At 39.8% G+C, this 17,728-nt stretch overlaps 2 protein-coding genes across 5 annotated transcripts in view; one reads left to right on the plus strand and one right to left on the minus strand.

The window, feature by feature from the left end:
* The window catches only part of CTNNA3 (catenin alpha 3), a 414,270-nt gene that overhangs the window by 199,029 nt on the left and 197,513 nt on the right, over positions 1 to 17,728 (minus strand). The window lies entirely within an intron of this gene.
* The window catches only part of LRRTM3 (leucine rich repeat transmembrane neuronal 3), an 84,604-nt gene continuing 72,323 nt past the window's right edge, over positions 5,448 to 17,728 (plus strand). For 2 of the 3 annotated variants that reach the window (XM_068140127.1, XM_068140129.1), the window contains exon 1: positions 5,448 to 7,869. In XM_068140127.1, the coding sequence (XP_067996228.1) occupies positions 6,289 to 7,869 (1,581 nt within the window). In that variant the 5' untranslated portion in view covers positions 5,448 to 6,288. The remainder of the gene's footprint in view (positions 7,870 to 17,728) is intronic. The other variant, XM_068140128.1, reaches the window with a different exon arrangement.

Consider the following 17,728-nt stretch of genomic DNA (forward strand, 5'->3'; position numbering starts at 1 on the left):
GAACAGTTGACTGTCCAGCTGCCTCATTAAGGATACAGGAGTTATGACAGAAAATCTGGATGCCATGAACAAAGGCTGTAGGCTTATATGCAGCCTTATTTACCCTGGGACAGTTTAGGGGCCCCTGTGACCTATCCACAACACACAGATTTAAACAAAACTACACAGCTGCAAGCTTCACTATTCAACAGCATGTAACTGTGAATGAGGAAAGAGATAGCCTGTGAACCATGGCACTGAGGAGATCCTCTGGGTATACACAAACTGACAGATATGTCCCTGATGTGTGCCATAAGCAATCAGATGTTACAGAGGTTACTGATTCCTAGAAAAGGTGCATGCCTCCAATTCAGCTCAAGGAAGTTCCTTGAGCTCATCACACATTTTGAAACATGGGATCCCCTGACCTTCACAGAGTCCAGGGGAGGCCTTGCAAAGCTAATTGTTCCTAGCAGGAGGGCAAGGAGATATTTTTATTTACCCACCTCTCCCATCTACCACTTATCACCTTTAGGTCACTGCTGAAAAAATGGGATAAGACCCTCCCTACTCTCAGTCTTCTCTGTTTCTTCACAGCATTTTCTGTTTCTTTGATTTCCCTTGCCTGCATGTTCCTTCAACCTGGTTTTCCCACGCTTCCTTTTCCTTATGTCTGCCTTTGGCAAATCCTGAATCCTGAGTTTCCCTCTGTCTTCCCACACTCTGCTATTTACACTGGGAGTTATATCCCACCCCCTCCCCAGCTCTAATCTGGTCCTCATGGAAGAGCAGCTTTATTTAATCACTGGCTCAAAAATCACAAACATTTTATTAGACTTCTCTGCCTTTAATGATATAGTGACAGCACACTATCATACCATTTAGAACAAGCTACTATTGCTAACCCAGCTCACTCCTAGCTTCTTTATAGTGAAATACGGTCAAGGGAAAAACCTAAGACTGTCACTTCATAAACTCAAAAAGAGCACAGTGCAGCACTCATTACACACACACAGGCACTCCTATACCCAGGAGTTCTATCTGGGAACAGAATAATGCTGTATCCAGAAGTCTGAATTCTGAAGTTTGTGCATTAATAACAGTGCACTAAGGCTAGAAAGGTTCAAACTGCTTTTCTGGATGGATTTCTCATGGGAGTAACAGAAATGGAAACTTCGAGTAAAAGCATTTCTTTTTTTGCAATGTCATTAATCAAGAACTGCATTTTCAAGAGTAAGCATGAAGTGTCCTGAGGAAGGCTGGTGAGAAGCAGGTGACAAACCAGGGGAAGGTTTTTGACTGCTGATTATCATGGAATCCCACTGGTACCTCATAACTGCTGGTTCTTTATGCTTTGGGAAATTTACATCTCTTCCCTGAACCTCTCATCCCCATTCTACTGGAGCCTGACAGTTCTGTCAATCCCCCTTTTCAAATGTCCTTAGCAAACAGATGTACCTGGCTGTTACAAGTACCTTCTCCTAATTCTGAAGAATGCAAGATTTGCTGTTTCCTCCCCTTCTGCAAAATGTTTCATCTCCATAACAGCTTTGTGAAGGAACAGGCTTTTACAGTAAATACCCTTTTCTGATTCTCCCTTCACTATTCTGGCTGCAGCTCACATTAGGAATTAGCCTGGAGAAGAGGAGGCTCAGGGGTGACCCCATTGCCCTCTACAACTACCTGAAAGGTGGTTGTAGCCAGGAAGGGGTTGGTCTCTTCTCCCAGGCAACCAGCACCAGAACAAGGGGACACAGTCTCAAGCTGCGCTAGGGGAGGTTTAGGCTCGAGGTGAGGAGGAAATTCTTCACCGAGCGAGTCATTTGTCATTGGAATGGGCTGCCCAGGGAGGTGGTGGAGTCACCATCCCTGGAGGTGTTCAAGAGGGGATTGGACGTGGCACTTGGTGCCATGGTCTAGTCATGGGGTCTGTGTTGATAGGGTGGACTCGATGATCCTTGAGGTCTCTTCCAACCTTAGTTATACTGTGATACAGAGAAGTTACAGCTAGATACAGAGACAGCCAGAATGAATGAGGGGAAAAAATACACTAGAACTTAACTATATAAGCAAAACCAGAATCAAACGTAGAATCAAATTACTGAAAAATCAGATACTAGTGAAATCCATCCAGAATGATTTCCAGGCAGAAAATCTATTGAGAGTTTAGCACGAAGAGAAAAATCTGTTCCATCATTACCTTGGGACAGCACTGTAATTCCAAAAACTTTGCATTTAATCTATCTCTCGTTGTCATGAAACAAACAATGTGTTCATCGCAGGCTCTGCCCAGCACATCGCTTTACATCTGTATGCACGTTAATGACACATTTAGAAACACGTTTGTCAGTGTATTTTCTGATGCATACCATTTTCCCTCTCAGAAAATAGCCCACTAAAACAAATCAGAATAATCATGGAGGCATACAAATCAAAACTGGTAAGTTTCCCAGGTTCTGTGGCATCTCAGTTTTTGTCTAAGGCTGAAATCCCAAAATATAGACTGTGTGCAAGACCCAGAAATAAATTAAATAGTTCTCTTCAGAAGATCTGCATAAAGAAGAATTGCATAAAGAAGAATTGCATAAAAATGCTGCCTTCATAGGCAGATGAGAAGGAATAACACTGTTTCTGAGTGCGCATATTCAGTCAGCATGGAATCATCGAGACTTTTGCAGTTTCTACCTCCTGTTCCTGCTTGGGAACTGCTGTTCCAAGACAGGAAGCAGGCTACCTAGCAGTGGCACAAAGAGGTGAATTTAAAAGGCCCTGTGACTACAGCAACCATGCTGAATGAATACACATAAACTCACATCAAACACAAGTTACACTCACACCAAGACTTCAACAAACTGCTGGATTTTAGGGCCTCTAAGTCATGGTATCCGTTCCAATGATAACTAGCTTATCCATATGAGAAGTTAACCGGTTTGGCCTCAAATTCTGTTTTGCTGCTGGGTTACATGAGTTAAATGGTAATGCAATGGGTTTGCAAAGATATATGAGGTGTAGTTGGTACAAGGCAAAAGTTATACCACTCACAAAAAGTATCTTCTTATCTAAAATGCAGCTTCAACTTAATTCCCTGTTTTTCATATTTTATAGTATGGCCAGATTGGTCTGAATTTTTGTATGAAACATTTCATCTAGGAGCAGCTTTATTTCCACAATTTGAAAGGAAGGCAGTCAGCTGTATGAAGATACAGAAATGTAATTTTAAAAAACTGTTTATCAGACACTGGCATTTTTCCTGCTTGTGTAATTCAAAAAGGATCTCAGTAAAGAAAATTGAATTTGGCAATCCATTAACATAGATTTGATGCTCTCTCTGTTCATCTCTTGATGTCTCACCCCTTTCAGAAGAATGAAAATAACTCATGGTAAAAGAGAGCCTGCTCCCTCTTATTTGCCCAGTATTTTGGCAATTACTAAAACCCTGGAAAAGCTACTGAAGCTCTGCTGACTCATGGTGGCAGAGGAGTTACTCGTTAACTCCATAATTATGATGAAGGAGAGAAGACAAAACAGGAAAAGCCAGAGAATATGCAAAGTTTGGGGAGAAGGCTCAGACTGAGTTGATATACCAAACAGCACCATCTCTTCAGGAGAAAGAATTTGGATGTTACCTGAAGCTTTACACGCTGTGCTTGAAACAGGTGAAGATTAAGACATTATTTCATGCCATATGAGTTTAGGAACCTGAGTTATTTCAATAAAGAGTTTACTTGTCACAGGCATCCTCTACTGTCAACAGAGGAAGAGCAGCAATTCCAAGAGGCAAATTGGCTTACTGAAGGTCTGAATTGACTTCTGATGCTACCCGTCCTGCTCCATCAAGTAAAGAGAGACTCCAGGGCAGTGATGGAAAACCTATAACAGGCACACCAGAACTGGGATGTGACACTCCTGTCAGCAGAACAGCTCCCCAGACTACCATAGCTCCCAGTGCAGACTGCAGTTTGTCACTGGCTCCTCAACTCTACAGATCAGATTTGAGAGCCAGAAACAAGCTGTAGTAGAGAATGGGAGATGGTGACAGTAACAGAGATTAATAGAGGAATTAACTCTCTCCCTCTCCACAAGTATGACCCAAAGGGGAGAATTTTCACAGGCTACACCTTGATGTAGGTATGTGTTCCTGACTCCTGACATGAAAGATGTTCATAGTTGTTATAAGTGACTGTGCTCCTAATTTAGGCACTGTAGAAAGGTGTGTTAATACCAGTGGGATTACTATAAAACTGAAGTAATTCACAGAGTAAGTACTAGGCAATGCTGGCATTTTAATGCATTGAAAATTTCAGGTTTCACCTTAAGTTTTTCTATGCTCACAGCAGTGAATAATAAGAGGAAAGTCAAAGCACATTATTCTAAAGGGTAAGGATTCTGCCACAGAAAGGAAAAGTAGTTCTTAGAGCTGTCTCGTTGTTTTTGAGGGACTGTAATCCATACTCCTCTTTTAATGAGCAGCACACTACTCTTCAGGCTCTAGTTTACTCTTGTGCAATGAAGAGCCATGGTTTTTCACTTCTCCACCATCATCTCTGGTAACAGATTTTTTGGTGAAGGAAGACTGCCAGTATGGTGCATTGGCTGTAATGCCATCTTGCCTTTGCTCTGCCCAGGTGAGAGCCTGTGTCCTTTCTTTACAGCATGCAGGGAAGAAGGGAAGGGTGAGGAAAAAGAAAAAAAGCTCTTTGTGTGATATATTAGGACAGCCCAGAGCCCTAAACCTAAAAAACTCTGTATGTTGTGCTTGTACCAGCATATAAAATGCTGCCTTTGTCATCAGTTACAGTAAAAACAATTCACCTGTTTAAGGTACTACACCAAGATGCTTAGTCCCCATATTGAAAAGGTTATGGAAGCCTGTGTTTGAAGTGTTAGTGTTGTGAAACGAAGTGACAGCAAGTTGGGAAATAAATGAGCACAATACTCTCTTCTAACCGCCTGGCACTGTGCCTTTTAACAGAGAAGAAAAAAGCAAAAAGGCAAAATGTCAGCTCCAAAACATTTTTCATGTTGTAAAATATAGTGTCCTTACTGAAATGCTTCGTAAGAGACACACTGAGGGGGCTGATACTTCACTGAAAATTTGTAGAGTTATTGCCAAGAGGCCATGTGAACACATAACGAATACGGTAAGGAAAAAAAAACAACCCTTGAGATCGAAAATTTATATCTATGTCCTACAAATGTCACATTAGCCCTTCAGACAAAAGTCTTAGCAAGGCATGCTGAGCTGTTAAGTTCAGCGATGTAAAACAGCTTTCAGAAGCAGCAGAAGAGGCTAAGAGGATTTGATATTTCAGCACAAGTCACCAGTTGACACCGAAGCTGACCATTCCGCTCCTATTAGTCACTCGGAACAATCACTCTTTTCCCAGCAGAGCTTTCTCATTTACAAGATAAAAGGAAGACGTTTCTGCACATGCCCGTGATATTCCTCACCACTGGGGGCAGCTTTACATACGGCTGCATTCTGCGAAACCAAAGCAACAGTCGGACAGAGCTCCCAGAATGACAGCACGCAGAAGTGAGCAGAGCTTGTTCACTGCACGGGCTTCTGAAACCTCCTATGCTCCAAAGCAGCTTCCTGGCCGGATCGGGTACTAAGTAAGGGAACTGCTGTGCTACGGAATACAGATGTGTGACTTCAGATAGCTAAATGGTGCTTAGAAGAATCTAACATGCTTTCCTATACAGAGAAATTTTAAAAGCCAGGTTCCTAACTATAAAGATGCAAAACCATAATATCCATGAAGATCCTATTACCTAGGAAGAATTTGACATTTTGCTGCAAATGCTGTGTTGGGATTGATTTATTCTTGGAGTGTTCTGCATGGCTGGCAGAGAATAATGTTCCAAAATCGGTCCATCTCCCAAGGGGTCCAATTTTTCTTCCTGGGTGTCAGCGAGCCCTGACTCACTACAGTGCAGCTGACAGGGGCTGCCATGCTTGTGGCACACTAAGCAAAAAACAAAAGACCTAAGGACGACCTTTGAACAACACAGAGGATGGGTATGTTTTTCCTGTTATTTTTTTAATGTATAGTTCATAGTCACTGCATAGCCTATGCTTTAATTGCTCCTTAGACTTACCTTGATGTGATTCATTATACAGTTAAATTGCTAGGGATTAAACCTCTTACCCAGCTGTTTCTCAGTATTTTTATAAACACAGTCTTTTCTTTTCTTTCTTTTTTTTTTTTTTTTTAAAGAAAAAGTAAATTGTGAAAAATAGTTGAGTAGAGCTAGGGATTTTTAAATGATTGTTGAAATAAAAGATTTTAGCATGATTGAAAGAAAATGACTGATGTGTGGGGGGATAACTTTTCTAAGTTGTTTTTATTTCCAGGTTTCAATGTAATTAGGCTACTGAGCGGATCAGCTGTAGCTCTGGTAATAGCCCCTACTGTATTACTGACAATGCTTTCTTCTGCTGAACGAGGATGCCCTAAGGGCTGTAGGTGTGAAGGCAAAATGGTATATTGTGAATCTCAGAAATTGCAGGAGATTCCCTCAAGTATATCTGCTGGTTGTTTAGGTTTGTCCCTTCGATATAACAGCCTCCAAAAACTAAAATACAATCAATTTAAAGGTCTTAACCAACTCACCTGGCTCTATTTAGACCATAACCACATCAGCAATATTGATGAAAATGCTTTCAGTGGAATACGCAGACTAAAAGAGTTGATCCTGAGTTCCAACAGAATCTCCTATTTTCTTAATAATACCTTCAGACCTGTGACAAACCTCCGGAATTTGGATCTGTCATACAATCAGCTGCAGTCTCTGGGATCTGAACAGTTCAGGGGCTTAAGGAAGCTGCTGAGTTTACATTTGAGGTCCAATTCCCTAAGAACGATCCCTGTTCGAATATTTCAAGATTGTAGGAACCTTGAACTGTTGGACCTGGGTTATAATCGCATTCGAAGTTTAGCAAGGAATGTCTTTGCAGGCATGATCAGACTGAAAGAGCTTCATCTGGAGCACAATCAATTTTCTAAGCTCAACCTGGCACTTTTTCCAAGGCTAGTCAGCCTTCAAAACCTTTATTTACAGTGGAATAAAATCAGTGTGATAGGACAAACTATGTCCTGGACCTGGAGCTCATTACAAAGACTTGATTTATCTGGCAATGAAATAGAGGCTTTCAGTGGACCTAGTGTTTTTCAGTGTGTGCCCAATTTACAGCGCCTCAACCTGGATTCAAACAAGCTCACATTTATTGGTCAAGAAATTTTGGATTCTTGGATATCCCTCAATGACATCAGCCTTGCCGGGAATATATGGGAATGCAGCAGAAACATTTGCTCTTTGGTAAACTGGCTTAAAAGTTTTAAAGGGCTGAGGGAAAATACAATTATTTGTGCCAGCCCCAAAGAGTTGCAAGGAGTGAATGTTATTGATGCAGTGAAGAACTACAGCATCTGTGGCAAAAGCACCACGGAAAGGTTCGAATTAGCACGAGCTCTCCCACAGCCAACGTTTAAACCAAAACTCACCAGGCCTAAACATGACAGCAAGCCCCCTCTGCCCCCAACTATTGGAGCCACTGAATCAAGCTCTGAACCTGAGCACGACACTGAACACATCTCCTTCCATAAAATCATAGCAGGCAGCGTGGCCCTTTTCTTGTCTGTGCTTGTGATCCTGCTGGTAATCTACGTGTCATGGAAGCGTTACCCAGCCAGCATGAAGCAGCTGCAGCAGCGCTCTCTCATGCGAAGGCACAGGAAGAAGAAAAGACAGTCGCTGAAGCAAATGACTCCAAGCACACAGGAATTTTATGTAGATTACAAACCTACCAACACTGAAACCAGTGAGATGCTGCTGAACGGAACAGGACCCTGCACGTATAACAAATCAGGCTCCAGGGAATGCGAGGTATGAACCATTGTGATAAAAGAGCTTTTAAAAGCTGGGAAATAGTGGTGCTTTATTGAACTCTAGGGACTATAAAGGGAACGTTTTTCTCACTTTTCTGGCACAGCTCTTCCATGTCTCTGTTTTGTACATTCATAATACTGGTCATTTTACTCTCGTACATAATCAACCCATTGAAATTTAAATACCACAATCAATGTGAAGCCTGAACTCTGGTTTAATACAATACCTATTGTACAAGCCCTCTACCAATTTCATTAAAGTCTCTTGGGTTTAAATAGAAAACTTCTTTAATAAGTAATCCACTGCACCTGCAGCAATTGTGCCTCTGTTTAGGGAGAAAAATTACAACAATGCAAAAAAAAAAAAACACCAACCTTTTTTAAAAAATCAAACCCATCTCCCACCTCCTGCTGTGAAACTCACTTTTTGAGCCAGGTACTGCCCAGGTACTGTAGTGTCATATGAATTCTGAGTAGTCTGAGGAGATAGATGGTGCAGGAACAGCTCTGAAAGAATGTCTGATTTCTGCCCAGTGCAAAATAAGCCAGCAGGCATTTAAAACACTGTCTTAGGATGTGAGATATCACACCAAAGCAAGGCAGAGGGCAACCTAGGCTTAATTAAATAAAAAAGGAAATTAAAAAGATATGATGAGATTTACTCTACTGCATTACAACACAGAGTTTCTAGGGCTGACAACTATTAATTGAAACCTGTTTATGTTGCTTCATACAAAAGGTGCCAGTGTTTATCCCTTACATCCAAAGTTGCCTTTCAGAAAGTAGTCAAAAGGCATTCATTAAATGAGAAGCAGAAATTCCTTATTGATGCAATTAGAGGAACTCAAACGTGCAGCAGCAAAAGCAAGATTACTTCCTGCATGCATTTGTTTCAGCACTCATTAGAAATTCCCTTTTCAAAGACATTAATGTAGCTGAGGAAATCATTAAATCTGACATTTTCTTCTATTTCTTTTTATTTGCTGGGCTGGGCTTGTTAGAGTTTTGTGATGTGTTTTGCACACAGTCCCTCCAATAAGTAAATAAAGCTCCATTGCTTACAAAGCCAAACAGTCTACATTTGAGAAATACAACAACTGCAAAAGCTTTCAGAGAAATTTGATTACTCACTGACCTGACAAGACTGCATCTAAAAATCCTTAAAGAAATTAGTGACAAGTAATTTTTCTTTCTTAGCAAAATTCTAATGGCATTACAAGAATCACAGATACTGGTTTTCATGTAGTCATTCATTACTTGTTCTGGACAAAATACAGATTTGTAGCCCAGCTACCCCCTGCTCTCCCTCTACCACAGCTGTGTGTTTTGTTGGTTGCAGGAGAACAGAACATCATCTACATTGCCAAACACATCATACCTCCTATTTTGATTATCAGGAAGGGATGGGGGTAGGGAAGGTGTTCCATTCTTGAAATAATAAAGCAGCAGCTATATAGAAGCAAGTCAGTAATTTCATTATCTCTATTTTGTAACTTGATTTGGCTTAGTAAACTGCATGGCTTCAATCACTTGGGAAGGAATGTTTCTACCAGACAGTTTCACTGCAGCAGATTAGAAAAAGCAAAACCTTAGTAGAATGTTCTGAATTTTTACTGGGAAAAAACCTAATCACAGCCCATCACCTTGCAATATGGTAGATACAATGATAACAAACCTAGCAAGCATCTCTTAAAAAGAACCAATACAATTGAAGAGAGGTTGTTTCAATATTTTTTCATAGAATGAAACAATTCTTAAGTACTGTAGTGAGGAAATATCTGAAAGCAGAAGCTTGAGACTGTACTGAACCCTACAACACTGAGACCCCACTTCACTGAATACAGAGAGGATCCCACATAATTAATAATGCAAGTGCTTGAGATGCTTTAGCAGCACCAAGCAGACTGTGATTTTTATTGTGAGTTGTCCCTTGAAAGTTGCTATTAAAGTCAATACACGTTGAATTATCTTAGCTCTTAGGGGATTCAGTTTTCTGACACCTGCTCTTGGTTATCTCTGTACTGAAGGATTAGAGTTTGCTGTAAACTTCACATTAAGAACCATTACTGTAGTTCTGCAGGTTTTAATGTCTGCAGTGGTGACTAAGGTTAGGCATAGCCAAAACAGGAAGGATTTGTCTCCAAACATACATATGACCACACACACGGTGGGAAGTGTGGGGCATGAATATGAACATACGGCTGTTTGGGGTCAAATGCATGTAGACTGATTAACTGATTCATTTGGGGAGAGCTAAGTGCAATAAAAAAATAATATTGTATTATTAAATTATCATTTTGGCTATATGTAAATATTCAACACATCTCCTAAAACTTTTTAATGGACTATGACTGTGAATGAGTTATATAAAACTGAGTCTGACTTCATAGGCTTCCTTTTATGTTTCTTTAAAGTCTTGTTCTAACAACTGTCAGAAAAAAGCAATGCATAAACTCCTGTAAAACTACCACTGTCTCCCTTTGACAAATATTTCATTATGGGCATGAAAAAGAAAATAAAGCCAATATGTCATTAATCATAGATGGGTAACAAAACTCATTATGAAAATCCAGCATGTCTATATTTAGGCACAGACATGCTCAGATCAACTAATGAATTTATTGGCCGAAACACTACTGATTCCCTTTTCATGAATTTCCAACACATGCCAAACAGTGCAATGGCCACTGTACTGAACTCACTATCTGAGTACACCAAAAAGATGCCCAGTGTACATCTTTGAATGTTCTTGCACAGCCAAAGGCCTGCAAGCCAAGTTGTTAAACTCCACTCTAGTGGCTGTGGCCTAGAAAACAGTTTAACCAAGCTTCATAGGAGATATAACCACTACTAACCCCATGTTTCCATCTGTGCAAAAACTAGATGAACTGAACTAAACTAAACTTAGCCTTACCATTGCCAAATTAAACACTGGCAGTGTTTTGGGTGGCTAAGCCACAAAGTCACAAATTCTAATAATATTTTTGGAAATGAGCTGGTCTTAGCTGAGCAGCTTCCAGTTCTTGCAAAAGGTTGCTCCTTTCCCAAATACAAATGAAGTGTTAAAGCCTCAAAGGCTCCAGAGAAGAAATTTCTTTCTTCTTTGCTTCTCTCCAGTTTAGGCAGCAGGTATTCTGATCCCACTTTGCCTTGGGTTTTGGATATTTTGGTGCCAGTCTCTCACAAAACTGTTAAAACCCTGCTGGAGTGATCAGCAGAAGTCCTCAGAGGATGCCCAGCTGGTGTGATGTCTCTTACAAAACCCTAAGCCTTCATACCACCATTTCAGGCACCAGCCTAAGAAAGGAGATGTAACTGTAGGCCTCTAATGACATGGCTACTCCTTAATGGATATGACGCTACCTACATATCCCAAGTTTAGAAGAGCAACAATCCATTCTGAAGGTGGTTTATTGTGGGTTTGGTCCCCCTTTAAAAAAATAAACAAACCAACAAAACCACCACAAAACCACACACACAAAAAAAAACAACCCACCTTTTCCTGAGTCATATATGATGGTCTAGGGCTAGCACTCAAAGACTGGGGCTTTTCAAACCACAGACATTGTGCAAGTACCCTCCCAAGTCTATTTTAATTTTCATTATTTTTGTAGTCTACATCTATTTAAACATTGTTGAGATAAACGTTAGCTGGAATCACCATAAAAGACTGTTATGTTTAATTGTAGCACCCCAAAAAATCTGAAAGGAGTCAGGACTCCTTCTGCTACTCACTGTGCAAACACCTCCCATCTCCCACATGAAATGCGTGCAAGAGATGTTGAGAAGACAGACAGAAGATGGTAAATAAGCATGATAGGTAATTTGTTTGAGATGACACAACAGTTGAGTACTGGGAATAAAAGCCAGTCTCCTCATACCAAGACTTCCTCCTAGCCAGTGGACCACTTGGCTTCTCAACTAAATGACCTAGGTCCTGGAATATTCAAATGATATTTCACAATAATAAACTACACAGGATACACATATTTGGAAAAAGCAAATAACTGATACACTAACCAAATTGAAGGAGACTGGGAATGTTCACTCACTGTGTTGAGATTACCTCCAGCAATGGCATAGTAAGAGAATAATAATAACAACTGGCTGGTAGGTTTTCATTACTCACTATCTGCCGTCCCATAGTCATCACAGCTCAAGGTTTAGCAATGCTCCTTTTTATTACTATGAAATTGTGAACCTTGATAGAAAATTCAATTGAAAAATGCAGATAAATGTACAATATTCCTGCAAACACAATTAGAAATTTTCAGTTTGCTGCAAGCTAATGGTCTTTGCTGTCAAACACTCAACTCTAGATAAATATTCCCTTAGATGAATTTCTGTGGAACGATAGTGACATCCAGTGGGTAGTTAGTTTAATCACAGCCATCTATTGTCTATATCAATTCATACACAGATGTGCTTGCCTTTTTATTTTGCAATTTGCTCTGTCACATGGTAGGAGCATCAAATCCTTTCAGTATTTGACTGTGGTGTTTGTGTATAGGAGTCATAGCCTGAATGTAATACATAAGTGGAGAAAACAAGAGGATATCAATGCTAGCAAGTCTATCCAGTATGTAAATCACTACTGTCAGTAAAAGTCAAAGAGCGTATAAAAAGTAATCAAGAGAAGAGCTGTAAAAATTTTTGGCCACTGATTTAGAACTTATCACTTACAAACCACCACTTAGGTGGCTTCAAGATACTAAAACAAAACAAAATAAACCACAAAAAACATAAAACAAAAAAAGCCCAAAAAGCTTCCCTTGCCCCCAAAAAGCCAAACCAAACCAAGCTACAACAAAACACAAACCACACACATACACAAACCACACACATACACAAAAAACCCCCACCACAACAACAAAAATAACCACCTTAGACTGCAAATAACTCAACTTCCTAACAGCAGATCTAAAAAAAATGTTTCCAGTGAGATAAAGATGTTATTAAACATGGAAAGGAAGGGCAGTCACCACCTGGGAACAAGTTAAAGTAATAGCTTTATCTCGAAAACACACAGTGTACAAAAGTGACAAGAAGTCAATGATGAAAGATCAAGTTCAGAAGCAATAGTAAAGCTAAACAATGGGAAACTCAACAGTGACAGGAATATGCAGTGGAACTGCTTGGGCAAAGGTTGCTTGCAGCAACTCCTTTAGGCCTCAGAGTAACTGTGCCAATGTTACTTTGAGCCATTCTTAAACACAAGTGAATGACAGAAGGCAGTACAAGCAAAATAAGAATAGACAGACTTCACTTTCCTTAAGAAGATGCACAAAAACTCTGTTCATTCCACACTGAGTGAAATAAAGTTGTATTTCTACTTTTTTTTTTTTTTAATGTATGTTTAGAGGTCACCTATCAGACCAAGACATGTAGCCTTGGTATTTATTCCCAGCTAGGCTTTGTAGAATGGGTGTTGTCACAATGGTACAGTATAGGATTTCACGTGATTCTCTAGGTTATAACCAAACTCTAGCTCGGCACAGCAGTGAACAGAACACAGCAGGGCAAAGAAAAAGTAAAAAGGGACTTGAGTTCAACAGCTGAGAACATATCAACACAGAAGTCATAAAGTAATAAAAGGGAGCTTATTCAAGACACTCTGGATGGGTAGCTAAGAGTTGATTGCCAACATTTTACCTACCAGAGAAATTGGAAATCTCATTTAGAACAAGAATAAACATCATAAAAGTAATAATAATAATAAAAAAAAAGATTTGCAAGTAATAGGCAGTATCTCTTATTTGACCACCCCATCACAGAAATCACATCTTCCTGCAATTCTTCTCTTGCGTGTATTATTAGACTGCCATGACCAAGGCATTAGCATTCCAATGTAAGAATGAGCATTGTGTACTGAGAAGGGACAAAAGGGCAGCTAATCTCTATTTATTAACTTTTTCTTCCTAAACAGCTTAACAAAACTCAATGATGTTATTACAGGCACTTTGTTTTATATTTATGTGAAGAATTACAAGCTTAAGATACTTCATTATTGAAATCAACCAAGCAAAATGTTTTCCTTTTTTACTTAGTATTTCTAACTGTTTATCACAAACACTTTCATGTGCCAAGGAAAAAAAAAGAGCATGACTGGAGATGTAATCTTGAAAGAGCTCTCCAAAAAGCTCTCACCTTTGTTTTCTTAACCACTAAGACCATTCCCTTTCTCAGTTCCTGTGCAATTAAGATATTGACCATGTGTCACACCTTACAATCTTGACTGAATGTTAAACTTCTATTATTCCTTAACTACTGCCTATAATAACTGGTGCTGTAGAACTCATGCTCCCAATTTTACATCAGGCATTTATATTTTCTTTCTTTCTTAAAGGATGAAAAACTCAGAAAATGTCACAATAACATAATGAGATTACCAGCTCCTTCCTGGTTCAGCTCTAACTCAGGGGAGAAAACATGCACAAAACATTCAAATGTACAAAACAAGATCTGCAGTGGAAGCTGGGCATCCTAATTGCCTTTGCAATTCCTCCGTTCATTGCCCACAAGATTAAAAGTAGCTGTAGATGAAAGAAACATGAAGATTGAACATGTGTTTTGCTACAGTGCAGATAATAAGCAATATTAATATATTAGTCATACTATCTCAGACCCACTGAAAATAGAACCACAGTATCATAGTATCATTCAGGGTTGGAAGGGACCACAAGGATCACCTAGTTCCAACTCCCCTGCCATGGGGAGGGACACCCCACACTAGATCAGGCTGGACAGAGCCTCATCCAGCCTGGGCTTAAACACCTCCAGAGACGCCATCCCAACCACCTCCCTGGGCAACCCATTCCAGGGCTTCACCACTCTCATGGTAAAGAACTTCCTCCTCACATCCAGCCTGAATCTCCCCACCTCCAGCTTCATTCCATTCCCCCTAGTCCTATTACTACCTGAGATCCTGAGAAGTCCCTCCCCAGCCTTCTTGTAGGCCCCCTTCAGATACTGGAAGGCCACAATTATGTCTCCTCAGAGCCTTCTCCTCTGCAGACTGAACAGCCCCAACTCCTTCAGTCTGTCCTCGTAGGAGAGGTGCTCCAGCCCTCTTTATCATCCTTGTGCCCTTCTCTGGACACGTTCCAGCATGTCCGTATCCCTCTCGTAATTGGGGCTCCATCATAAATTGATTCCCCATTCCAAAATAAAGACTTTATCATGTATTTTCTAGTATACACCTTGGTTCTTGCTCACCTTGTTTTGGTTTGGGGCGGGGGATTTTGTGTAGATTGTTTCTTAAAAACACATGCAGAACTGTCTATTTTGCTTATGGTAAGTTGTGCAAAAGCCACAGATGATACAAGTACTAAAAAGGACATGCAGTTTACAAAATACAAACTAGAGTCAAGCATCAAAACACTTTAGGCTTTACCTTCAGTACTGTTTTGTTACTAATTGTTCAGTTTCCTATAGATTGTCCTTTTCCTTTTAAATCAAACTGAAAAAGCCACTAGCAGGAATTTAAACACCTAGAACCCATCCACTTCTTGCAATAATTGAGATCCTAGCCTTTGTGATGGAACATTATCTCCTCTCCCCTTCTTTTCAGACTTGGAACAATAATGTTTATAAGGTCTACAAAATATTCTGATCAACACCATGAAGCTAGTTGAGAAAATCATGTTCCTGGAGACTTTTGCAAGTTTTCTTGCAAGTGAAAAAAAGCAGTTGTAGTTCAATGATGTGCACATGGTAGCAGATATATCTTACTGAGTGGGAGGCATACTGAAAGAGGGTTTATAGTGGGAAACTGTCCTCTGACCAAACAGACTGCCACTGATTCCTGGCAGACAGTTGAAATAAACTGACTGCAGAAAAACAATTACCTACATTTTAGTTTAAAACACAGCTACCGATTCCAAAGTCTGTTGTTCAACCAGATGGGTTTATTCCCCACATTGCTTACTAATAACAATCACAGTAATCTTACACAAAAATATTTAGCCCAAGTCTGAGATAAGGATAATTTTTTCCTTTTCTAAGAAAAGCCTATCAAACGGTCATTCAGCAGAACAGAGTTTTGTTAGCAGTGCACTATTACTTGTCATGTAACACATTTTAGTCTTCCAGCCATCTGTAATATGAATCATATCCTCAGGACAGTGCACATTTCATTCTACACTGCTTCCCACCAGCCAGCTTCTCCTGATCCCACTGCACAGAGTACATAAGCATTGCACGCAACACCAATTCCCACTCCCAAAGTGAACTGCATGTGATGCTACACCTATGACTCACAGTATCACATCTACCTTCCAACAAAGGATCAAAACAGACAGGGATGGAAATTCTTCAGTGGGAACTTTTCCTAAGGCTAACCATACCTATCATAGACAGTCTCTGTATTTTGGGATTAAATGTTCAGTTTCCTCAACTTTCATTCATCCTTAAAAAATTTGTCCAGGCTACCCTACCAACACAAAGTGTGGGCCTGCAGCAAAACCTAGCAGTATTATTATTACGTAAGTTCAGAAGCTCAAATTACTAGCCATTAACTTGCCCTTCATTAAAGAACAGACTGACTTCGAACATATGTGATGCTGGGCAGCATATTTTTATTCAGCCCTAGCAACACTGGCATCGCAAAAATAGTTTTTCAGTTTTCTTAGTGAATAACTCACAATCACAGAGAATATGTGGGGGAAAAAATCTTGTAATTCTAAATCAGAATCCCATATACTGAACTCTCCATATTTTGCATAAGTGCATTCCTATTTTTAAAATGTTTATGTCAAAAATAAACTATTCAGCACGGGGGAAGCAATAAACTGCATAAGGCAATCTGCATGTAATTGCCAGTAACCACATTCTTTTTCACTGAGACATTCAATGTTTATTTTCCAGCTTAAGAAAGCCTACAGAATACAGCTATGGGGTCTCAACATTCTCTTACTATTTTATTAATTTTTGCACATGACTTTGTTTTAGGAGGAATCCTGAAACATTCTGAAGTGCTAAGTTATTGCCTATCAGGCTGAGCAGAAAGCAGTAGCATCGTAGGGGGAAAAGTGACTGTGTAAGTGACACGGGGTTGTCCTCAGTTTGCTTGTAGGATTCACAGAGGTTTGTTTTTATGGAAGCTTAACAAAGCACAATAACTTCAACAATTATGCACAATTCCTTTGCTATTCAAAGGACACAGGTTTGTCTGCAGCCATAGCATATAATGGTAAATCCTGAGGTGTAAGAGGGATCTTGCAACAATACAAATAATTTGAAACCATAACATACTAGATTGCATTCTCCAATCTGAAAGCATGCTGTATTTGGACTGTAATATTATCCTAAATTAAAATGCCTATCAGTCTGTAATAATAAAATGCATTTTTCCATAGCCACAGAACTACTGATAGGAATGCTTTGGCTTCATGTATAAACTGACATGGCAAACTCTAAATTTAGCAAAGCCAATTTCTTTTAAAGCCTCATCACACTAATTACATCCATCAAGTGTGCAAAATACATTTTGTCAGCTAAGAACAGAGGAATTCAATTAAATGCAAATCCTTATTCAGCACTCTAAGCTGTAAATGGCTCAAACCCATTAATGAGATGATGAAAAGAAAATGTTCCTACATACAGACTCTGTAGTGAGACTTTATTACAAGTACTCATTATTTCCACCCAGTTCCTACACTGAAGAAAGTGTCCCATGTTTATGTCAATACTCCAATATCAAAAGGAAAATATACCAAAATACTCGTTTGTTTCTTTGTGAATGTGCTTGTACACATATTTAGGGCTTCAGAGTCATTTCCAAGGGAGATAACATTCCTCCCTAGGAGAGAGTGCTCCCCTAATAGCCAGTGGGACACTAGCCAGATGTGACATGCTGG

Source organism: Melanerpes formicivorus, unplaced genomic scaffold (assembly GCF_026170545.1).
Source record: "Melanerpes formicivorus ecotype bairdi unplaced genomic scaffold, bMelFor1.0.p_v2 SCAF_6, whole genome shotgun sequence".
Classification (NCBI taxonomy): Eukaryota; Metazoa; Chordata; class Aves; order Piciformes; family Picidae; genus Melanerpes; species Melanerpes formicivorus.